Below are 25,929 nucleotides of genomic sequence, written 5' to 3'. Positions count from 1 at the left end.
GACTTCATTCTATTCAGAACAAAGTGAATAATTCGTTTAATATCGTACTGAAATGCCAGGACGAAGTTATTGAAAACAAAGCTAGTCTTGAAACATTTTGGAGCATTTTAAACATTTGAATAGTGATTAAGGTATTCAGTGTTTAACGAAGAGATAATTTAATGAACAATTTTGAATGACAGTAGATGAAATTCACATGACCGATAGATGACTAGAAGCTGATCTTTTTACACTTGAGACTTTTTGATGAGTTATCCTCCCATAGTAAAGTTAGGAAAACTCTAATTTTCTAGAATTGTGTGCGGTAAATGATTAATGTGCCTGGTTGCACAACTTGCTAACGGCTTATTAGAGATTTGTTTGAAAATATAATTTCTTTTACCAGTCAGGATATTTTAATAAAACACGCTCTTCCCATATACTTCAATGTAAAATTCCAGGTGAAATAAATCAAGCAGTAAATAAAATTTTGAAAATCCCTATGGTGGAAAATTTTTATTTGAGGGACCCTTCAAAATGATATCATGATTACAAAAATCCGCGATCCATTTATTAGATATGAAACATGGTTGTTATACTTTATTAGATATGAAACATGGTTGTTATACTTTATTAGATATGAAACATGGTTGTTATACTTTATTAGATATGAAACATGGTTGTTATACTTTATGACAAACGGTATGACTTCAGCTTCTTCATCGTCAACTTTCCATATTTATGTAGCAATATTTCATCATCACCTATATATGTTTATATCTCTCAACTGATTTGATATCCAAGAGCTTGTTCTGCGTATGATCAGTTTTTAAATCGAGGCAGACAAATGACAAACAAGCTGATGTTAGAGGGGTTTCAACAGTCTAGTTTAAAGTCAGCATTTCGCAAATTCTATGGTGGTTGTAATGATCTAGTTTGCTAATACAGCCTATCATTGGGTCTGACGTTTTTCACACCGGCTGTTAGGCTACTGATTTTGACTACAGATGACTCCATTTACCTGATCAAGATATATGGCTCACAACGGGTGTGACCGGTAGACAGGGGATGCTTACTCCTCCTAGGCACATGATCACCAAGGGTCTGTGTTTGTCCAACTCTGTATTTTGTATTCCTTATAGGGGTTATGAGATTGATCACTGTTCTTATCTTCATCTTTCATTGAATACCTAAGTTGATGATTTCATAGGTTTTGACATGATAGTATCCCTAATATGATTTCAATAAAGAGATGACACCTGAAGAGTTTTTGAAAGTTGTCCAGTCTTTGTAAAACAATTAATCCTCTGCAAATGACCTTATTCCGTCAGCTTGTAACGTCCGACACGTGATCATAAATATTTCGAAACGGGATGTTCACTATCCGACTCTGAGAATACATGACTGAATAAGAAATTAGCTTGATTACTTTTTAATCTGATTGAGTTAAATTGCATAATAAGTGTATAACTTATATAACTTGGTAAAACAAAACATGCATTACATTCCTACGGTAATATCCAAAGAACACGACATATATACCCAACTTCAAATGCAGTGGTGAAAATCTGTAGAAAACCAGTTACTTGAACAAAGTAGGAAAGTCATGTTTTGTTTATTGAAAAAAATAAAGCGTTTACTTAAAGATTTGCCAATTGGTATACAACTTTAAAATTTGTTTGAGAACGTGGTTTCGCCAATCTTTGTTATAGTATAATCTTTTACTACAGCTGAAGTAGTATAACTTCCACTAAAAATCTACCGATATATCTAAGAAGTAAATTTATTTGTTCCGTTATATTGGAGGGCAATGTGCGACAATTCCGACCAAGAGATAAATTGCGACTGTTGCGACCGTAATCATTGACAAAAATCGAAGTTCTTTGTAATCAAAAACAGTTTATCCGAAAAGAAATCTCATTTTCACTGCGGTGGTGTCACTTGGTTTATCTATCAACACAGCTCATTTCGATAAAGAACAGAGAAGTCCCGATCCACCGACTTTCATACAGTCGGAGATCAAGCACATCAGTTGCATCGTATTTTCATTTAAAAGAACGGACTGAAACTACTGGTCCCGTAGTCTCCGTGGACCTTACGTCAAATAGGGCCGTAATTCGTGTCTTTTCAGATTACTGCTATTCATTGTGCCTATAGTCCCCTTCCGCTATTGAGACGTCACTCCAGCGTGTGGCATCTTTAGTATTGCATGTGTTAACATTTTATTATTTTACACAAATGAAATGGTAAAATCATTCTGTATACTAGATATATTCTAGGATATTATTATTTTTCTTCTTTTAAACACACACGTTCATGTCAAAAGTGACTAAACACTGTGCTGCTGTTTAGGGGATCCTGTAAAATATAACAATGTTAACCTGTTTAGGGGGTCCTGTAAAATATAACAATGTTAACCTGTTTAGGGGGTCCTGTAAAATATAACAATGTTAACCTGTTTAGGGGATCCTGTAAAATATAACAATGTTAACCTGTTTAGGGGGTCCTGTAAAATATAACAATGTTAACCTGTTTAGGGGGTCCTGTAAAATATAACAATGTTAACCTGTTTAGGGGGTCCTGTAAAATATAACAATGTTAACCTGTTTAGGGGATCCTGTCAAATATAACAATGTTAACCTGTTTAGGGGGTCCTGTCAAATATAACAATGTTAACCTGTTTAGGGGGTCCTGTCAAATATAACAATGTTAACCTGTAATGAAATACAATAGCACAGGTAGTTCAGATCTTGGTGGTGCTTAGTCGTATGGAGATGTACGCCAGAATAAACTGCATGGAATTCAATCCAGTGCTTCAGCGGAATGTTAACATTTGGGATTACCGTTGCCAGAAGTGACCTTATCGCAACAAAGGAGATATTGACGATTTTCTGGAATTCGCACCAAATAGATTAACAAGAAAACCAATCAAACATTTTCCATAATTAATTCTCAGCTAAATATCATCATGTAAACTTTAAAATAAAGAGATATTAATTCCCGATATTTCATTGGGGATATCACTTCTCTGGCGGGGGTCTCTGTGCTGCTGTTTAGGGAGTCCGTGTAACATTTCCAATGGTTTGTATCCGGAAATTTATATAAAACGTATTCAATTATACACAATGGTCTAGTTAATATATGTAAACATGGCGCTGTGACGATACGTCTAAATTGTAAAATGATCAAATAGTCCTTGAATATTTTCGGTTCCCAGAAAGAATAATCGAAAAAGCGTTGGTATCAGATCAACTCAGTTTTTAATCATTAATTTATTTTCAAAATACGCCAACAGTTTTCGAAAGTTGGATGAGTTCATTTTTGAGAAGCTCATTTTAGAGAGTTTATTATTTGTTTTCTAAACAAAGATGTTTAAAGAAATGGATATCGATCTAAGTTTATTATAATGTATATTACACTTCAAGTATTCTTCGGGTAAAATGTGCCATCCAAAAATTAAATATGGGACTGTGTAAAATCAATAAGCTTTATATTAAAGAATTAACCGTTCACTAGAGTTTGTTTACATAACACAGATAAACATTGCTCTTAGGCCCCTATCCTTGCATTCAGAAGGTCAGAGTTTGGCTATCAACATTAAATGAGTTATATGTTTTATATTTAACCCAACAAAAAATATTTTAAAACGTGAATCAGTCTCTTTAACGACAGTCCCATTATAACTTGATAGATATCTCATTATAATGAGATTATCCCGTTATAACCAGTAAGTATCTTGTTATAACGAAATAACTAACTCGATATAGCGAGGTAACTAACTCGTTATAACGAAATAACTAACTCGATATAGCGAGGTAACTAACTCGTTATAACGAAATAACTAACTCGTTATAGTGAGGTAACTAACTCGTTATAACGAAATAACTAACTCGTTATAGTGAGGTAACTAACTCGTTATAACGAAATAACTAACTCGTTATAGTGAGGTAACTAACTCGTTATAACGAAATAACTAACTCGATATAGCGAGTAACTGACTCGTTATAACGAAATAACTAACTCGTTATAGTGAGGTAACTAACTCGTTATAACGAAATAACTAACTCGTTATAGTGAGGTAACTAACTCGTTATAACGAAATAACTAACTCGTTATAGTGAGGTAACTAACTCGTTATGCAACAAGTTACTACAGGTAACTCTTTTTCGTGAGATACTAACGCTTTATAACGAGATTGTCCATTCGTTGTAAAGAGGTAACTAATCTCTTGAACGAGATAACTATCTCGTTATAACGGGATAATTATTCTTTTATAATGAGATAACTAATTTGTTATAACGAACTTATACTAACTCATCTCTTAAAAGGGTGTCCGGGTAGCGCAAGGGTGTCCGGGCAGCGCAGAGGTAGCGATTACATATCGTAGCACGAATGGCGACGCAATGTAACAACTTTATTTTTTGTTACATAACGTCGCCATTCCTGATTAGCTTTGTAACAAATTGTTACATACCGTGCGGGGACTGCACCTTTTTGGGGGTGATTCCGGGGGAAAAAATCCAAAGTCTTGTAGATTCCTTTTAACCCTTGTATTTGTGAGTAGGTATGTATGTGTGTCGTTCATGTAGACCCACACTCAACATGTTCAGGTCGATTCTAAAAGCACAGAAACACTTAGATACCTCTTGGATGTGGAGGTTTTGAGGTTTATGCTTAAAACCCACTAGGGTAGTTCATAACAGGCATCTCGCCTATTGCACAATAATTCTCGCCTCCTGTATTTCACTACATGTTTAATTGCAAGTATCTGATTGATGTAAGGAAACAATGATTATCACCGAAACAAAAACGTTTCAGAATATCATCACATTAAAAAATATAACGAATTCAAACAAACAATCTTTTCTAAGAAAATTATGTTTCTTTATAAGAAATATCAATAAAATATGCTCCCGACCCAATGACTACTAGAATCTTAAAAGGTATATGTTGTCAATCTCCATACACACGCATGCCTTAAAACATTTAATGATTTATTACCATCACTTTTCCGTAAAATACTAAATCTCTGTATACAACGGTATAATTGTGATGAGGTAAATAAATTCAGTTCAGTTCTGTAAATAAAAAATTGCGTAAAGCTGATTAAGCCGCTCCAGAGGGGTCATCTCGTTACCCACCCGTTTCGTTGCTCCCCTTTTGACTATTCATGTTATAAATCTCAAGTACAAAGTGATCGAACATAGCATGACGCGCGCGCGCGCGTGTGTGTGTGTGTGTGTGTGTGTGTGTGTGCGTGCGTGCGTGCGGTCAATAATCAAATAACGACTACTGCTTCATACACTTGGTACAAGGTGTTTGAACATTGCAGGAGCCTCTAGAAAAGGACGACATCTGCAAGATTGATGGTTATCTCAGAACCTCACACATGTTTTTTTTTTTTAAACGATAGGCACGGTTTAGCGCATTTAACATCCGACTTTTATGTAGGAGGGGGACATAGGCCCCAAGAATGGTGAAAGATGAATATATTATATTTGCAGCGATTAAGGTGGAACGGTTTCTCAGAAACCACTGCGGTAAGGTTTGTGCATGCCAACAACAACAGCAACGATGACGACGACGACGCCACAAAGATCCCCCCCCCCCCCTCTTTCCGAGTCTAAAATTCTCCAAGTTTTGATTGGACTAGGAGAACAAACACCACACAGGCAGGACAAAAGACAGACAGGCGCAGGCAGTAAGACCAATCGATAGACAGAAGACAGACAGACAAACGGACATGAGGTATCAAATTGATATGTAACAAAAGAATAATTTTCGGGTCATGTAATGACTGCCGTTATAACTGCAGATCATAGGCGCCTGGGTCAAGGATATTGCACTATAACCTATATTAGCTGCAATAATGTAGCCCTATCCAATTTTTTTTTATTCTGACGTTTTCGGGATAGGGCTACAATTCCATAGGATCTCCGTAATGGTGCAAAATAATTTTATGAATAACCGACAATAAACTCTGTGTATTAGTCCCAAATGTTGTTTACACCAAAAGGAGTACCAACTTTGTGCTCGGGCATGTCTAATAAAGGTGTTTTTCATTAAATATAATGTACAGCATGCAAAATTCTTCGTCTGCTCCGCCATGCTTGTTATCGCGAGATCTCGTAGGTGGATCTAATGAAAAGCCTAAACATTGACAATCAGCGCGAAAATGTAGTTACTCGAGCCACTTCGACAAAGAAAGGAAAATCATATTATTGCAGAAAGAATTTACACTCTGCTGTTCGGTTTTTAACTTGATATTAAATTCAAACCTTTTCAATACCGACGAAATAGCTTTCGCCTCCATACTTGTCCATTGATGTAAATACTACCTTATATGGCATATGCAAATGACTTGACAACCGGAAGTTGAAACTTCAGTACATCAAACATGGCGCAAAAATATGAATCGAGAAATTGGAATTTATCGAAATTGTTGAAAACGGTAGAATAGAGCCTCACAAATCTAAAGTTGCAGGTTGTAAATTTATATATTGACTAAGAAACATAGAATATCATTTTATTTACGTAAAGAAAGTCAGGAAATGTTTAGAATGAGCGCAAATGTTGCGGGAGTGAATCACTCCCGCATTTGCACCATTACGGAGATCCTAAGGAGTTGTAGCCCTCTCCCTAAAAAAAAAAAAAAAAAAAAAAAAAAAATCAGAGAGGGCTACATTATTGCAGCTAAACCTATATGTAAACAATGGAGGAAATTCGAACCACGCATAAATATTTCTCTCTGATCTATGGTGTCTCTTTATACATTTTTTCATGTTCCAGGAAGCTTAAATACACGTGTCATTATCACAGAACACTAATTTAAACACGTTTTAAAAAATGTCATTTCCCACTGATTCATCCTTGTTATGTAGGCTATTATGAATCAGTGGGATAAGACATTTTTTAAAACGTGTATAAATTAGTGTTCTGTGATAATGACACGTGTATTTAAGCTTCCTGGAACATGAAAAAATGTATAAAGAGACACCATAGATCAGAGAGAAATATTTATGCGTGGTTCGAATTTCCTCCATTGTTTACATATAGGTTATAGTGCAATATCCTTGACCCAGGCGCCTATGGGTAAGAATGAAAAAAACATTGAATGTGGATTTACATGAAAGTCACACACATATACATATGTACATATCAGGGGCGGATCGAGGAATTACGGTTAAGGGGGGCGCAAGTTTGTGAGGCCCAGGGGGCGAAACCCCTGGAAGCTCCTGGATTTTACAGATTTTATAGGGCTAGAAGTATGTCTCCTAAGTCATCATTTTTACTCTTTCCTGCCATTTTTAATAAGGTGAAATTAATAAAAATGATGCAAATTTTAAGGGTTTTTGGAAAAAATATAAGTTCTCCCAATAAAAATCCTTCAACAAATCAAAGATTTTGTCATTTATTTCTCCGAGAGTGGAAGAAATTATTGCTTCTTTTATCGTTCACATATTTCTAAACAAGTGACCACGATTTACCTTAATTTTGACAATTTTAGCCCCCCCCCCCCCCTAAATCCGCCACTGCATATACCAACTCACAAAGATTAAAAGGACAACAAAACTTTGTTGTTTTTTCTCTCCTGGAATCACCCCCAAAAAGTTACAGTCCCTGCACGGTATGTAACAATTTGTTACAAAGCGTAGCAGGTATGGCGACGTTATGTAACAAAAAATAAAATTGTTATTTAGCGTCGCCATTCGTGCTACGGTATGTAACAAATTGTTACATACCGTCTCGTTGTTACATACCGTGTCGTTGTTACATACCGTGTCGTATCAGCACTCTCGCTTCTCACCGATGCGATCTGAGTTTGATCCCCGTGATCGGCAGTGGTTGTATGTGAGAGGGTATGGCGGTCGCCCGCTCGGACACGTGAGTTCCACTGGTTTCCTCCCACATAAATGACCCCCAGCGCAAACATCCGTGCATGAAAGGACCGCATTGGAAATAAGCTTTCGAGCTTTCATGGGTTATCCTTGCTATTTATGTATGTATATACCGAATAAACATTTATTTATTCAACGAGATACTACATCGTAATTCCTAACGGTAAAACAAGTGATTTGGTTTTCTTCCCCAAAATTGAGCCCATCCGACTTTCGTGATCAATACTGAAAAAGAACAAACAACATACATCTTGAATTTCAAAGTCCGCTAAAATGAATCATATAAACGCATTTTGAAATAATACTTTGATACACCGGTTAACAATTGGTCATGATTTATATATATTTTTGGAATACATGTATAACCTTTTGTCAAAACTGCAATACCAATATTCTAAATCAATACTTTGCTCCAAAACAGCGTTCTATAATGAGATTTGTTCGAATTTGGGGAGCTTAACGGATGTCTGCAAGTACGTAATACATATATTAGTTCTAAACAAGAGGCACATGGGCCACATCGCTCACCTGAGTCACCTTGGCCCATATCTGAAGACTTTCCATATATATTTGCATGTAAAACCTTAGTCCCTATTATGGCCCAAACTACCCTTTGCAAACTTGAATCTACACTATGTCAGAAAGCTTTCATGTAAATGTCAACTTCTTCGGCCCAATGGTTCTTGAGAAGATTTTTAAAGCTTTTTCCTATATTTGTATGTAAAACTTTGACCACCCCCCACTTGTGGCCCCATCCTACCCCCGGGGGCCATGATTTGAACAAATTTGAATCTGCACTATGTCAGAAAGTTTTCTTGTAAATATCAGCTTTTCTGACTCAGTGGTTATTATTGAGAAAAAGATTTTAACTATATATTTGTATGTAAAACTTTGATCCCCCCTTGTGGCCCCATCCTACCCCCGGGGGCCATGATTTGAACAAACTTGAATCTGCACTATGTCAGGAAGTTTTCATGTAAAAATCAGCTTTTCTGGCTCAGTAGTTCTTGAGAAGAAGATTTTTCCTATATATTTGTATGTAAAACTTTGATCCCCTTTTGTGGCCCCATCCAACCCCCGGAGCCCATGATTTGAACAAACTTGAATCTGCATTATGTCAGGAAGCTTTCATGTAAATCTCAGCTTTTCTGGCTTAGTGGTTCTTGAGAAGAAGATTTTAAAAGTTTTTCCCTATATATTTGTATGTAAAACTTTGATCCCCCCTTGTGGCCCCATCCTACCCCCGGGGGCCATGATTTGAACAAATTTGAATCTGCACTATGTCAGAAAGTTTTCATGTAAAAATCAGCTTTTCTGGCTCAGTGGTTCTTGAGAAAAAGATTTTAACTATATATTTGTATGTAAAACTTTGATCCCCCTTGTGGCCCCGGGCATCCAACCCCCGGAGCCCATGATTTGAACAAACTTGAATCTGCATTAAGTCAGGAAGCTTTCATGTAAATCTCAGCTTTTCTGGCTTAGTGGTTCTTGAGAAGAAGATTTTTAAAGTTTTTCCCTATATATTTGTATGTAAAATTTTGATCTCCCTTGTGGCCCCATCCTACCACCGGGGGTCATGATTTTAACAAACTTGAATCTGCACTATGTCAGAAAGTTTTCATGTAAAGATCAGCTTTTCTGGCTCAGTGGTTCTTGAGAAGAAGATTTTTAAAGATTTTTCCTATATATTTGTATGTAAAACTTTGATCCCCTATTGTGGCCCCATCCAACCCCAGGGGCCCATGATTTGAACAAACTTGAATTTGCATTATGTCAGGAAGCTTTCATGTAAATCTCAGCTTTTCTGGCTTAGTGGTTCTTGAGAAGAAGATTTTTAAAGTTTTTCCCTATATATTTGTATGTAAAACTTTGATCCCCCCTTGTGGCCCCATCCTACCACCGGGGGCCATGATTTGTTCAAACTTGAATCTACAATTTGTCAGAAAGCTTTCACGTAAATTTCAGCTTTTCTGGCCCAGTGGTTCTTGAGAAGAAGATTTTTAAATGACCCCACCCTATTTTTGCATTTTTGTGATTATCTCCCCTTTGAAAGGGATATGGCCCTTCATTTGAACAAACTTGAAAGCCCTTCACCCAAGGATGCTTTTGGCCATGTTTGGTTGAAATTGGTCCAGTGGTTCTGGAGAAGAAGTCGAAAATGTGAAAAGTTTAACAGACAGACGACGGACAAAAAGCGATCAGAAAAGCTCACTTGAACCTTCGGTTCAGGTGAGCTAAAAATGAATTAAAGCATTTGGCATTTAGTAATGAGAATTTCGAACGTTTGATGCAAATCATAAATAGTAGTTTGCTTGCTTTTTAAAGGCAATATGCAGGAAAAATTATTGTTTTACTTTGGACAGTGCAGTCGTTGTTCCCTTCGGTTCGTACAACGGAATAGCATTATCCGACCTTCACAGTAAAGTATGGGGCAATGTATCAGTGTTTCCATGACATCAGTTGTAAAATGTAAATCGGAGTAGTAGTAACTCGAGAGTGAAGCATATCAACATTGTATAAGCTCTAAACTTAAAACTGATTTAGTCTCATAAAAAAACCAAAACACCAAGGTAAACCATTCCCCCTAACTAAACCAAACACCGAAATTTTCAAAAAGCTTAATGAAATGAATTTTAAATGTATTTCATTAACATACTCATTACAAAAAGGATTGAACTTTGGAAATAGCTCAGACAAAATCGCAGCAAGTTAAACTACATGTATACCCTTTCTTTTTTAAACTTAAAGAGAGATTCTACGGATGCTTGTTCTATTCTTAATACACAACACCTCAGAGAGTTCCGATATATTCTTATTTTGTTTACTTGTATTAAATCGATCCCTTTCGAGATTTAATTTTCACTCATACTTAGAAATCACCAGCTGTAGATGAAGTGCCACAAAGTTTGACCCATGCCTGGCGCTAAAGGCCGGGAGGACCCCCTCCCCCATCATGTTTTATCCTCCGGAAAGCTGACTGTAGAGTGGGTCTCCCCAATCCCTCGGAATTCACCAGCAATAAAACGTGAGCTTTATTACCAGGTATTATGTACCCCATAGAGCTACAGTCTTGACAAAGACAACGACTGGTTGTATATGTATAAATTAGTGTGAAAAGACTTCACTTAACCCATATAAGGTAAAACAAAGCTGAATTTTATCCTCTTATAATATAATCGTAAGTTTCTCTCTCCATAGTTCAGACCGTACTACCCGAACCCAAGACATGCTATAGAGGACATTCTATCATGAAAGAAGATAACGAACAGCAATCAATCTCATAACTCCCACAAGGAATACAAAATAAAGAGTTGGGCAAATATGGACCCCTGAACATACCAGAGGTGGGAGCAGGTGCCTCCATGTAAGAGAAGAAAGCATCCCCTGTCCACCGGTCACATCCGCCGTGAGTCCTGTATATTGATCAGGTTAACGGAGTAATCCGTAGTCAAAATCAGTGAGCCAAAAACGACCTAACAATCGGTATGAAACACGTCAGACAGCATTGAACCTAATGATAGGCTGTATTGGCAAACTAGATCGTTTTAATGACCACAGAATTTGTAAAATACTGACTTTAAACGAGACTGTTGAAACCCCTGCACCATCAACTTGTTTGTCAGTAGCCTGCCCCTATTTAAAAACTTATCATGCACAAAACAGGTTCTTGCGTATCGAATCAGTTGAGAGACATAACACCATATGCAGGTGATAATGGAATATTGCTACATAGATAATGGGAAGTTGACGATGGAGAAGTTGAAATCATCCTGCTAATTATAAAGCCAAGTTGTTAGTTTGCCGTTAATATGATTGATTGATTGAATGTTGTTTAACGTCCCTCTCGAGAATATTTCACTCACATGGAGACGTCACCACTGCCGATGAAGGGCTTTTTAAGCCTATGTTCGGTGCTTACGGCCTTAATTTGAGCAGGGAGGGATCTTTATCGTACCACACCTGCTGTAACACGGGACCTCGATTTTTGCGGTCTCATCCGAAGGACCGTCCCATTTAATCGCCTTCTACGACAAGCAAGGGGTACTGAGGACCTATTCTAACTCGGATCCCCATGGGATCCGTTAACATGTGTTTCCAATGAGATACTGTACGTGCTATAGGGGAACGCCCACCGTTCTAAGGCCACATAAAGAAATAATTTTTTTTTTTTATTTTTTTTTTTTTTTTAGAACTGCGACACTTTACGCCAGCATACTTCGTGAAGTGCTTTACCAGCCTTTCATGAAAATCATGCCAGCGTGAAGCGTAGCAATTCAAACCTACCTGTATTTAAAAAAAAAATGGATTTAATTTTTTATATCTAATTTACTTTCATTACTGTCGGAATATTTCCAGCCGGTAAAATAGCCGTATTTATATTTATCAAGATTCATACGTACATTGTTCACATTCATGAGGAAATGACTGTCACTTCATTGGTAAATATATCGAAGGTAATGTAAATATTTCTACTTAGATCTACAGATCAGCAGTCTGACAAATCCGACACGTGCGGCATGCCTCTTTTGCTTTTTTCCGAACTGGTGACCTCCGAGGTCAATGAACATCGGAGATTACAAGCAGGATTTCAAGGATTCATGAATCGACATTTTCTGCTGATTTGACGGGTTTATTGCTTCAGATTTACTCTGATTCTATGAAGTTATATATATTCAATCACACATGCTAAATATTTGTTCTTTTATTTTTCATTTTATTTGCCGTCAGTTACAATTTGGCGATTTAGGGGTTGGGGGTTGTTGTTTCTTTAACAATCAGGCAAGGGAAGAGCCACAGAAACAAAATATACTGACAAGTATCGAATCTCAACCCAGATTAATTCAAAGTACTCACAGACGGCAACTTGACGAGAGTGGCAGGTCCACAGCACCTGCATCTTGTACATTACAACACCCTTTAATTTCGCGTTATCACTCTTGCTTCGCATTATTACGCCTTTATTTCGCATTGTCACGCCTTTGATTCACGTTATAACGCCTCCGATTCGCATTATTACGCCTTTAGAATTGCTTTCTTTAGCGATCCTATTAGGCTTTATAGATTCACATGTTATCTATAAATGTGATTATCTATAATCTTGCCATTGAGCGTGGGGTGCACCTTATATTTAGACTGGGACAATACGTATTCTTAATCATGCTGACGCCTAACCTGACACGAGGTATCAGTATCCCTTGGGATCAAACCCACGACCTACCACCTAGAGACGATCGAGCACGCCACCAAAACTCCTTGTTGTTGAAGAAGTCAATATAACGAATAGCGCAAAATATGCAACATCCACCGCTGGTCAGAGATTTGTGTCCTCTATAGCAAAGGAGTAATCATAATGAAGTCAGTAAACCACAGGCCATATGTCCATTCTACTTCCACCACTACAATGTGACTACAGAATAGCAATCATGCAAACCCCGTGGCTTGAGATGATGCCAGACTAGAAGAGAGCAGAGTTTTCCCCCTTGAATACAAAAAACATACACTATACACAGATTGGATTTTGGTATAGATCTATTGCAGCTAATAAAGTTGAACAGCCTCACAAAGGCACTTTTTAAAATATTTAACATTATTTTATGGCAGCTAACACTTATCTAAAGACACACTATAGTTTGTAGACCTTATAAGAAAATATATCATTTATAAATATATGTCTTAAAATTACCCTTTAATTTATCTTGGAAATTTTATACAGATTTGTTCAGTAAAATTTGTGAAAACAGCCGACGAGCCGTAAGCCAATAAACAATACAATACAAAAAACAGTGTTATTATCAATCAATAACGTTTTTGGAATGAAAGTGCTCAAGTGCATTTTAAAAACTTTTAACCAACTTCTACAGAATTCCATTCCTCCTAACTGTTAAATGTGCAACAGAAGTGCACTTCATAAGACAAAAACTTTTTTTTTTTTGTAATACACATTGAATAAACGAAACAATTACATGTCTATAACAACATACATTGCTATCAATATAGTCATATGCACAACATAGTACCCAATCCTTAAACTCTTTCTTATAACAAAGAAGAAGGCTCAGTGACTCCCATGTAGAATGGATCTGCCTACTTTAAAAACAATACACTGATGTGATTAAAAAGCATTGATCTTTGACATGGCAGGCAGAATTACGATCAATGGCAAAAACAAAAATTCAACAACTGCAAAAACCAAACAAAATTGATTGATGACAATGGATATACATACATCAATCCAAGACACTGCCTAAATGTGATAAGCCATGTCATTTGTAAAAAGTATGCATACTAGATACATATGAATTACAATTCTGTAACACCAACCTTATGAAATATATGCATTTATAAATAACAAGTAAATATATTCACTTTCTTTCTATGGTTTCTCTTTGTACTACAATGGTCAACCAATACTGCTTTACACAAGTTTCATTTATAGCAATTACAATGTATACATATTCATATAGTAATTATAATTAAAATGTAGACATGTTAATAATAATTACAATGTATACATATCCATATAGCAATTATAATTAGCATGTATAATGATAATAATTACAATGTATACATATTCATATAGTAATCATAATTAAAATGTATACATGTTAATAATTACAATGTATACATAATCAAGTATCAATTATGATTAAAATGTCTACATGTATAATGATAATAATTATAATGTATACATATTCATATAGTAATTATAATTACAATGTATACATATTCATATATCAATCATGATTAAAATGTATACATATTAATGATAATAATTACAATGTATACATATTCCTATAGTTAATTAAAGGGGCATGGACACGATTTGAGCTGAAAATTTTCAATTTTTATTTTGTCAATTTCAATGTTTAGATTATGCTTAACTAAGGTATTTCTAATGGTCAGCAAAATCTGATTGTTAGTTGTCAAAGTACATGGGAGATACAGAGCTCACAATTCTTTGTGATGTAATCAAGGCTCATGCTATGTTTTTCTCTACATAGGCTAAATATACTATTAAAAGTTTCGTTTAGAGCAGATTTTTTTCAATTCACAAGTTAATTCTGAACACAATTAAATAGTTTCTAGTGTTTGGCACATCTCATTTTAAACATGCTATTTTCTATCAAGCAATATATGAGCCTTATTTACATAACAAAGAGTTGTGAGTGCAACTTGCAACTCAACAAATGATATCAAATTTTGATTTGACCATCAGAAATACTTTAGTTAAGCATTGTAAACAATAAAAATGGAAAAATAAAAATTGAAAATTTTCAGCTCAAATCGTGTCTATGCCCCTAAAAAATGTATACATAATAATAATAATTACATTGTATACATATTCTTATATTAATTATAATCAAAATGTATACATATTCCTATAGTACTATAGTAATGTATAATTAAAATGTATATATACAGTTTAATAATCAAATTGTATACATATTCTTACATTAATTATAATTACAATGTATACATATTTATAATTACAATGCATACATATTTATCATTACAATGCATACATATTTATAATTACAATGTATACATATTTATAATTACAATGCATACATATTTATCATTACAATGTATACATATTTATAATTACAATGTATACATATTTCTATAGTAATTATAATTAAATGGTATACATATACTAGTACATGTACTGCAAAGGTCCCTGGTTTGGTATCCAATTATTCCAAAGATTTTTCTCTCCTTCTTCCCATAGCAATGTTCATTCATACACTTACTGTAATACACGAGAACCCACTTTACATCTTTACTTGTAACAACCAGGAACTATCAAAATATGCTGATAACATACCCCAAGATTCTTTGCACAAATGAGACAGAATGCAACTGAATTGTACATGAAATGTCACACAAAATTCTCTATTATTGAGAAAGGTTGCACATGTCCTTAATCAGCTTATTGATATGCATGCAACTGAGCAAACAAAGCTAAAGATTGAAATTTTAAAAAAAATTCACTTCCTTTAACTGCGATATATGATTGGAATGGTTAACTTCAATAGAACACATGGCAGCAGTAACTGTTATAATCAGTACATTTTACAGTTACACTTTTGTCAGTACAATACAGTTCTCCGAGTACAAATGTACATGTATGTACTATAAAAAAGTTCTAAACAAATGATACGTCAGTAATCCTGTACTATGTACCTGTAGTTTGCTGTGTGCTTTGGTATGTACACTCCCTGTGCTGGGCTGTGTGTTTAGACATGTACCCTCTCTGTGCTGGGCTGTGTTTAGACTTGTACACTCTCTGTGCTGGGCTGTGTGTTTAGACATGTACACTCCCTGTGCTGGGCTGTGTGTTTAGACATTTACACTCTCTGTGCTGGGTTGTGTGTTTAGACATGTACAGTCTCTGTGCTGGGCTGTGTGTTTAGACATTTACACTCTCTGTGCTAGGCTGTGTGTTTAGACATTTACCCTCTCTGTGCTGGGCTGTGTGTTTAGACATTTACACTCTCTGTGCTAGGCTATGTGTTTAGACATTTACCCTCTCTGTGCTGTGTGTTTAGACATTTACCCTTTCTGTGCTGGGCTGTGTGTTTAGACATTTACACTCTCTGTGTTGGGCTGTGTGTTTAGACATTTACTCTCTCTGTGCTGGGCTGTGTGTTTAGACATGTACCCTCTCTGTGCTGGGCTGTGTGTTTAGACATGTACACTCCCTGTGCTGGGCTGTGTGTTTAGACATATACACTCCCTGTGCTGGGCTGTGTGTTTAGACATTTACCCTCTCTGTGTTGGGCTGTGTGTTTAGACATTTACTCTCTCTGTGCTGGGCTGTGTGTTTAGACATTTACCCTCTCTGTGCTGGGCTGTGTGTTTAGACATGTACACTCCCTGTGCTGGGCTGTGTGTTTAGACATGTACAGTCTCTGGGCTGTGTGTTTAGACATGTACACTCTCTGTGCTGGGCTGTGTGTTTAGACATTTACCCTCTCTGTGCTGGGCTGTGTGTTTAGACATTTACACTCTCTGTGCTAGGCTGTGTGTTTAGACATTTACCCTCTCTGTGCTGTGTGTTTAGACATTTACCCTCTCTGTGCTGGAATGTGTGTTTAGACATTTACCCTCTCTCTGCTGGGCTGTGTGTTTAGACATTTACACTCTCTGTGCTAGGCTGTGTGTTTAGACATTTACCCTCTCTGTGCTGTGTGTTTAGACATTTACCCTCTCTGTGCTGGAATGTGTGTTTAGACATTTACCCTCTCTGTGCTGGGCTGTGTGTTTAGACATGTACACTCTCTGTGCTGGGCTGTGTGTTTAGACATGTACACTCTCTGTGCTGGGCTGTGTGTTTAGACATTTACACTCTCTGTGCTGGGCTGTGTGTTTAGACATGTACACTCTCTGTGCTGGGCTGTGTGTTTAGACATTTACACTCTCTGTGCTGGGCTGTGTGTTTAGACATGTACCCTCTCTGTGCTGGGCTGTGTGTTTAGACATTTACACTCTCTGTGCTGGGCTGTGTTTAGACATTTACACTTCCCGTGCTGAGCTGTATGACCGCAGCAGACAGTTTGTATTGTACATTCTGGAACTATTGTATCATTTGAATTGTAGGTAATATCTGACTTGTAGAATGATTTAAATGACATATTTTGTTTTTTATGTTCTTAATGCAGAAAAAGCCAACCCACAGTTTATAACTCCTACTTACTTAAAATCAAAAATGGAACTGTTGCTTCTTGCTAGTACATAAGTATCAATCATATTTGGTATGATAGTTATTAAAATTTTCAACATGATGACTTAACTACATCCCACTAAGAGTAACCATCTTTAAAACATATTCTAACTTTTTAAGTCCCTTCAAATTATATGTCAAACAGAAACCTTACTAAAACTTTAATTAAGGACTCAGTTAGCTATCCCTTCTTACTCTCACCCATTCCTCCTACTCCTTTCTCCTCCCACCCCTTCCTACTCTCATGCCTTCCTTCTGTCATCCCTTCCTACTCTCACCCCTCCTTACTCTCCTCACCCCTTCCTACTCTCCTCATCCTTTCCTACTCTCACCCCTTCCCACTCTCATTCTTTCTTACTCTCACCCCTTCCTACTCTCCTCACCCCTTCCTACTTTCCTCATCCCTTCCTATTCTCACCCCTTTCTACTCTCACCCTTTCCTACTCTCATCCCTTCCTACTCCCATCATTTCCTACTCTCACCACTTCCTACTCCCATCCCTTCCTATTCTCCTCACCCCTTCCTACTCTCCTCATCCCTTCCTACTCTCATTCCTTCCTACTCTTACCCCTTCTTACTCTCATCCCTTCCTACTCTCCTCACCCCTTCCTACTCTCCTCACCCCTTCCTACTCTCATCCCTTCCTACTTTCCTCACCCCTTCCTACTCTTACCCCTTCTTACTCTCATACCTTCCTACTCTCACCCCTTCCTACTCTCACCCCTTCCTACTCCCATCCACAGGGTGTTCATCTTTAAATTCTACCCCTGAAGACATCGTGCAATTTCACAAACATTTTTTAAAATTTTGATTTTCTGCACTCATCGACCTGACTTCACCTTGAACCTAGGGTGCAAATTTTTATATTCTGCAATTCAAAACCTTTAAATGATATGTCATGACATCTAAAACTTAACCTTTAAATGATATGTCATGACATCTAAAACTTCTGTAGCATAATGTGAAAACCATTTTGAAGACTTGCAGCAGTTTCAGTATACATGTTACTGTTATGAGATCCAAATAGTTCTGCGCTGGGGTAACCCCTGACCCAGAGGCCATGAAATTCATGTGGTAGAGACCCAATCATTGTAATCTTGATCCCAGTTTGTCAGTTAAAAGTTCAGGCTTAAACCCCATTTTTAAAGATTCAGTTCATTTTAAGAATTTGATAACTTGGCCCTGCCTTCATTACAACTTTGCATTTATATTAATTGTCTCCTTATTGATCAGAAGTAAATTAAGAACAGTTTTAAAAATCACATTATATTTTTTTTTTTAGCTTTGTTACAACACAAAGCCCCAGGCAAAATAGGACCATACAATTCAGGACTTTTGCTACTCTACCCATAAAGATACCATAAACAAACTGTGCCAAGTATTTTATCAGTAGTGTTCGAGGAGAAGTTGGATATGTTCAAATTTTAACGTAATCATATGATACACAATGGTGAACTATAATCACTACAGGCACGTTACAATAGTGAGTTAGTCACTTAGGTGACCTAAAAATGCATAAATCTGTCATGAATTACATGCATTTATGTTGGACTGTACTTCAGTGTTTATTCTGGATATTTTGATTGTAATCACAAATATTTTCCAAAAAATAAAAAAATAAAAAATCAACAGCATTGAAAAATATACAACATATTGATGTGTAGTAAATGTAATACAAAAATGCTGTATTAAAAGACATAAATAGGTATATCATTAATATGTATAAATAAATATATCTAAATATTATTGCTCTAAACCTATTACATGTCAAGAAGTTATTTTTATTTCTAGTATAAAATGTATATGGTTACATAAATGTTTTAGAGGTGATTACTTACTATCTTAAAAATTCAGTGATAATGAAGGAAACAAATTACAGTAAAATATCTGTATCTCGAATATGGTTTATCTCGAATACCCCGCTTGAGTCGAAGTCGACCACTGGTCCCAACCGTGTTCCCTATATAAATGATTAAAAAAAACTTCGGATATTTCGAACATGGTAATCTCGAATACCCCGCTTATTTCGAAGTATTTTCAAGGTCCCATGCCCTAAATTCACCTGGTTTATTTTGAAGTGCAGTCAATTTTCCGTTCTGCTTACCATACCTGGTGTCGTTAAGTCCCACATTCACGCCCGCGGCTTCACCAATCGACTGCTAATCCACGCTCGCCTTTTTCGAGTAGACCCAGGTCGCAATAATTGGTTCAACAGCTTGGGTAATTAGTGAGGCCTTCCCACATTACGGATGAAGTCCACCGCCAATTATGAACTAATACGCCCGATTCCAGGGACGGTGTTTGGAATGATACACACTATATCATTATCATGTGGTTTAGATAAACGAACGAAATTGTCGAAGTGCGCTTGAAAAAAGTAATGCCCATAATTACGAGAACGCATTTGATAATACACGCTTCCTCATTACATTAAAAAAAATATTCAAGATCGAATTTGGATATCTCAAACCCCTGGATATCTCAAAGTTTTTTTGAAGTCCCTCGGACTTCGAGATAGAGATATTTTACTGTATAATATTAATTTGAGAGATCACAATTTTCAGGCCAACATGAAATTTGAGACAAAATATTTGCCAGTGCCATTAGAAAATCTTACATATAGTTAATACAATGGCCTGGTACAATGTCCAACTAGTTTTATAACTAAATAGTCCACTGTGGTCATAGTTTGGTATATATATGTAAAAAAAAACACCTTTTCATTTCACACTATGTAAAAGATGCTTACATACTAAATTACAGAGAGACATTCATACTTACCTACAGACACTAAACAAAATATGATCAGAAAAGCTCAGGTGAGCTCATCAGCAGCATGTAATACAGAAAATAGAACTAAAATAAATACTAGTATATTCAGTATGTGGACCCAGCAATGGGCACAGCATTTTAGGAAAATAACCATATTTGTTTCAAAATACAAAATTATATTATGTCTTTTAACATGATATTATAAAATCTTATGACAACATGGCAGAATAATGACTTCGCAAATATGGATAAAGAGAGATAACTCTGAAGAAGTCTGTAATCAGGAAGCTGAATCATGGGAATTCTCAGCATTGCTGCTATTAGTCATTTCGTAGGAGACCAAGTCTGGTCGGTTATCATTAACCTTTGGTCGTAGCTTAAAAGCCCTCACCATTGCAGCAAAACCTCTGAACTTATTAAATTTGACCTTATTTCCATCTCTGCGTCGCTTCTTAAGCCGACCTGCGTACACGTCTCTATCATGAGGAACACGTCTGCCAAACTTCCACAAGAGAATTCCGAATGTAAGAAACGCTGCAAATGATGGAATAAGAGCAATCAACTTGATAGCAAGGTGGTAGCCATTATAACGAGCGTTCATCACTGTGTCTCCAGTGAGGTATGTCGTGTTAGTGACCGGATTAATCGTCACTGATCTATAACTGTAGGACAGCTGTGACTCGTTGAACGTCTTCAAACTGTACTCATCAGTGACACTATGAATTTTGCCATCAGAATCTGTGTACTGACCGTAGTCAAACGGGCCGTAAAAGATCTGGTTCTTCCACATGTTTAGGTCTAATATCATTACAAGAAACAGGATTCCATAGTTAAACCACTTTCCTGCAAAAGTATGAGGGAAAAACTTGTACAAAATGACTCAGTAACTTCAGATGTTCTTGTCATGAAATAATTTATCTGCATTGCAGCAAATCATAATGATATACTTTATTAATGTCACCATGAGGTCAGATTTGCTTTAACTAGTACAGAATTTATTTCCATCTTTGGATATATCAATAGTCATTTAACATATTTTGTAATAGTTTCAGCAGAAATTAGACATGATTATATGTAATTGTTATCAGAATGAAGGATTTTCGTTTTCTTTTTAATCATAAGCCTCTCCCAAGTCTTGCAGCACTTTTAAGGAGGTATACTATATTGTCATAAGGCTGACTGTTTTTTAAAACATGAATTTTTAAAACATGAATAAAATTTCTCTGGTATTCCTTAACCACAATACACTACCTGTGATGTGGACTTTCCACACCTCCCTCTTCAGACAAGTGGGGATGTTGAACTTGATATGAGCTGTGTTAACACCGGGTAACTTAATATCAATTGCACTGACAAAATGTGGAAAATCCCAGTCCTGTCCAGAGATAAAAAACCAATACAGGAAGCTTGTAAAAGATACTCAATCAAATATTGGTTAATAGCATGCTTTCCACAATTATCCTATTTTAAAATTTAGTTGTTGAATTTTTTCATGATGACATTTAGAGATTTCACTTCAAATAGATTCTAAGTGTTTTTGAGTTCTTCTAATTTTTCAGTGAAGCTGAAAATTACATAACTTGATACTAAACATAAATCCTGATTTTAACACATTTCATCTGTCAGACCCAGACTATTTGGGAACAACAGCATTTGTGAACACTGTTAATTCAAGCACTGTGTTTTTTAAAGTTTATCAGCTCTTAATATTTCTACAATTTCTATACCATTAGGGACCAGTTCTATTCATTTTGATACAATTTAAATATGTTTTAATTTTTATGATTTCAATTTGAATTATAAAATCACATGCAAACAAGATAGAATTACCCTAAATTCAATTTTATTCCCTGATTTTTTCATCTGTCTAGACCCTAGCAATTGTGTGACTGATTTAAACAAATATTAGGATTATCAATTTGCACTTGCTAAAACCATTTTAAAAAAAAGCAGCATGTCAAGTTTAAAATATATCTTGCAATCAATTCCGTATGTCTGGCACTTAGATTTTACAGATTTTAAACAAATATCATCCCTGTCACAATAGGCTAATGGGTGATACTGCTAAACTTCATCAGGTAATAGCACTCCCACACATTACTGTCATGTTAAATTACTCTAGACAAACCATGAGGCTCAAGGACAACAATGCTCACCTGAGTCTAATTAACCCCACAAATGAATAAAATTCTAAAACTTTCATCCTCTTTGGTAACATGACATGCACTGTACATTAAAGGGGCATGGACACAATTTGAGCTGAAAATTTTCAAATTTTATTTCTCCATTTTTAATTATTTACAATGTTTAACTACAGTATTTCTAATAGTCAACCAAAATTTGAATATCACTTTTTGAGTTACAAGTGAGATACAGTACTCACATTTCTATGTTATGTATACAAGGCTCATGCCATGTTTTTGTTTACATATATATAGATTGCTTTATGAAATAGCATGTTTAAAACAAAATGAGATGTGCTAACCACTAGAAACTATTTAATTGTGTTCAGAATTAACTTGTAGATTGAAAAATCTGCTTTAAACGAACCTTTACTAGTATATTTAACCTACAGTTTATGTAAACAAAAACATGGCATGAGCCTTGTTTACATAAACAAAGAGTTGTAAGCTCTGTATCTCCAATGTACGTTGACATTCAAATTTTTGTTGACCAATAGAAATACTTTAGTCAAGCATTCTAAACATTAACAAGAGTACCGCATACGGTACAATATACGCCCGTCGGACAGTGAAATTCAACCTGGAAGCATATTGTGGATTCTGAATTGATACAACACACATTCTGAATAGAAAAGCCTTAAAGTGGGTCATGGTGCACCAATCCATCTGACATGTGAACTGATTATGTATTTCTCCGAGAGTGAGGTTGAAACAAAATGTTGGTGCAATATCGATAAAAAGTCCAGGAAACCATTTGATCTACTTTTAGCCCAAAGTAAGTCATGGTGCACCAATTCAGTTGAAATGTGAACTGATTATGTATTTCTCTGAAAGGGAGGTTGTGACTAAATTTCAGAGCAATACCTGTGGCCATACCAAAAACAATCTGGAAAACTGTTTCACCTAATTCTATCCCTAAAGTACTGTAGGTCATTGTGCGCCAATCCAGCTGATATATTAACTGCACTTGTCTTCCTCCGAGAGGAAGCCTTTGACTAAATATCAGGACAATATCTGTATCCATAATGAAAAAAAGGCCGGAAAACTGTCTGACCTATTTTTAGTCCAAAAAGTAGGTCAAGGATGGACCAATCCAGCTGAAATGCAAACTGAACTTGTATTCCTCCGAGAGGAAGCCTATGACTATATATCAGGGCAATATTTGTATCCATAAGGAAAAAAAGCCTGGAAAACTGTTGGACCTATTTTTAGCTGAAAAGTAGGTCATGATTGGACCAATCCAGCTGAAATGCAAACTGAACTTGTATTCCTCCAAGAGGAAACCTTTGACTAAATTTCAGGGCAATATCTGTATCCATAATGAAAAAAAGCCCGGAAAACTGTTTGACCTACTTTTAGTCCTTATGTAGGTCACGAACAGACGGAGCAATCCAGCTGAAATGCAAACTGAACTTGTATTCCTCTGAAAGGAAAGGAAGCTTATGTGTAAATTTCAGGGCAATATCTGTATTTGTAACGAAAAATGTCCGGAAAAGGATGGACCAATCCAGCTTAAATGCAAACCCACTCTTACAATTCTTGAGGGGAGGTATTGTGACCAAATTTCATAGTTGTACATGCATCTGTTACAGAAAAAAGTCCAGAAAACATGACCCCGGATGGACGAGCCATAACATAATATGTCCCGTCTAATGACGGGCATATAAAAATGGAAAAATAAAATTTGAAAATTTTCAGCTCAAACCGTGTCCATGTCCCTTTAAAATTTGTGTATCAATAATATATCTTATAATACAGCAGTGATACATGTATATAAAATGCTTTCATACTGATTTTAAAAAATTCAGCTTTTCCATTCTTTATACTGTATTTTTAAAGTGGAGACTGGATCATCATCCTGATCATTTGAATACAGCTAATTGTCAAATTAACATCATCTGATTCATCACCACTTTCACCATATGACCATGTTTTGTCAAGAATGTGCCAAATTCTCAAATTCCATCCATCACCATTGTTTTCAAACAAACTTCCCATAACGGGGTGTCAAACATCTCAATATACCACAAAAGGCATGTGATCAGTGAAGCTGTTAATTAGATGTCACCTTAGATCTAGATTTCTGTCGAAATGCTAGCTGTAGGTCCACATCATTTCAAGATCTTCAGGAAGGTCTGTCCTTTCAAGCATCTGGGTTTTAATTTTAAACAATGAACTTCTAGCTTGGATTTCTTAAAAAAATCTCAAACTTAAGTTTGAGTTTTCTTTTATCTGAACAGTCAAAATTTTGAGTAAAATTGCAGACTTAAATCCAAGTTCAGACTTAAGATTGTTTCGAGAAATCCAGGCCTGGATATCAATCTGGCTGGTGAGATATCGGAGTAAGCATGTGGTGGGGTGGGGTGTCATCCTCTTTATGCCACTGATAAACAAGCTTCTTTAATATCAAACTAATTTTTAAAATGTAAAAAAGGAATGCAGTGGATGTACCTGAAGAACAATGAGAATATCCATCACGAGAATGAACGAGGCTAGGAAGGCCCTGGACACCTCATTAGAGTGGAGAAAATCTCTATTCAGCTTGTCCCATTGGATGTAATCTGTGGCAATCACAAGAATCACAATAAATGTGGCAAGTGTGGTGATAGTCCAGAACAATATGATGCGGCGGTATCCAGTGTTCCACCACCGCCGTGCCCCAACAGCCCACAGTGGGTACAACTTTTCCTGTAGCATCATGTCAGTCACCTACAAGAGGTGGAGTTCATAAAACATGAATTATTCTAAATATGCTAGTCACCTATATTGGGTGGAGTTACTAAAACATCCAATTATTTTAAATACGCCAGTCAACTACAGGGGTGGAGTTAATAAAACATGAATTATTTTAAATACGCCAGACAACTACAGGGGTGGAGTTAATAAAACATGAATTATTCTAAATATGTCAGTCACCTACAGGGGGTGGAGTTACTAAAATATGAATTATCTTAAATATGCCAGTCACATAAAAGTACATGTATATCATTGCATTGAACTATGATTGGAGTAAGGGTTGTTTTTAACATTTTACATGTTGTTCTAATCTTTTTAATTTCAAACATATTTAAGAATAATATCTTCTTCCGATTATAAGTGTTTTATCTGCAACTGCATTATTAATCGTATGACTTATAGATGACCCTGTTTCTTAGATAATGGTGGACATTTAAATAATTTTACCAGAACAAACATTGAAATGTAGTGTAACCCTTTTACTGGTCCGATGAAATATTTAATGGTCAAAATCTTCTGACCAGTAGATTTTGGAAACTCTGTTACCCATGGAAAAATATGACAAACAGACCATGAACAAAGTAACCCCTTAGTGTTGCAGCTATACTTAGCAGGAGACAAAACGCCGAGATAAAGC

The 25,929-nt window shown here is 36.1% G+C and overlaps 1 protein-coding gene across 7 annotated transcripts in view; it reads right to left on the bottom strand.

Moving 5' to 3' along the window:
* Positions 1-13,388: 13,388 nt before the first annotated feature.
* Positions 13,389-25,929, bottom strand: part of LOC125683259 (transmembrane protein 117-like) — a 25,877-nt gene continuing 13,336 nt past the window's right edge. For all 7 annotated transcript variants that reach the window (XM_048924212.2, XM_048924219.2, XM_048924216.2 and 4 more), the window contains 3 exons: positions 25,008-25,265; positions 21,625-21,748; positions 13,389-21,216 (listed from right to left, as the gene is read on the bottom strand). In XM_048924212.2, coding sequence (XP_048780169.2) covers positions 20,654-21,216; positions 21,625-21,748; positions 25,008-25,265 — 945 coding nt within the window. In that variant the 3' untranslated portion in view covers positions 13,389-20,653. The remainder of the gene's footprint in view (positions 21,217-21,624; positions 21,749-25,007; positions 25,266-25,929) is intronic.

This window comes from Ostrea edulis, chromosome 6 (assembly GCF_947568905.1).
Source record: "Ostrea edulis chromosome 6, xbOstEdul1.1, whole genome shotgun sequence".
Lineage (NCBI taxonomy): Eukaryota > Metazoa > Mollusca > Bivalvia > Ostreida > Ostreidae > Ostrea > Ostrea edulis.
This window is presented reverse-complemented; position numbering and strand designations above follow the sequence as displayed.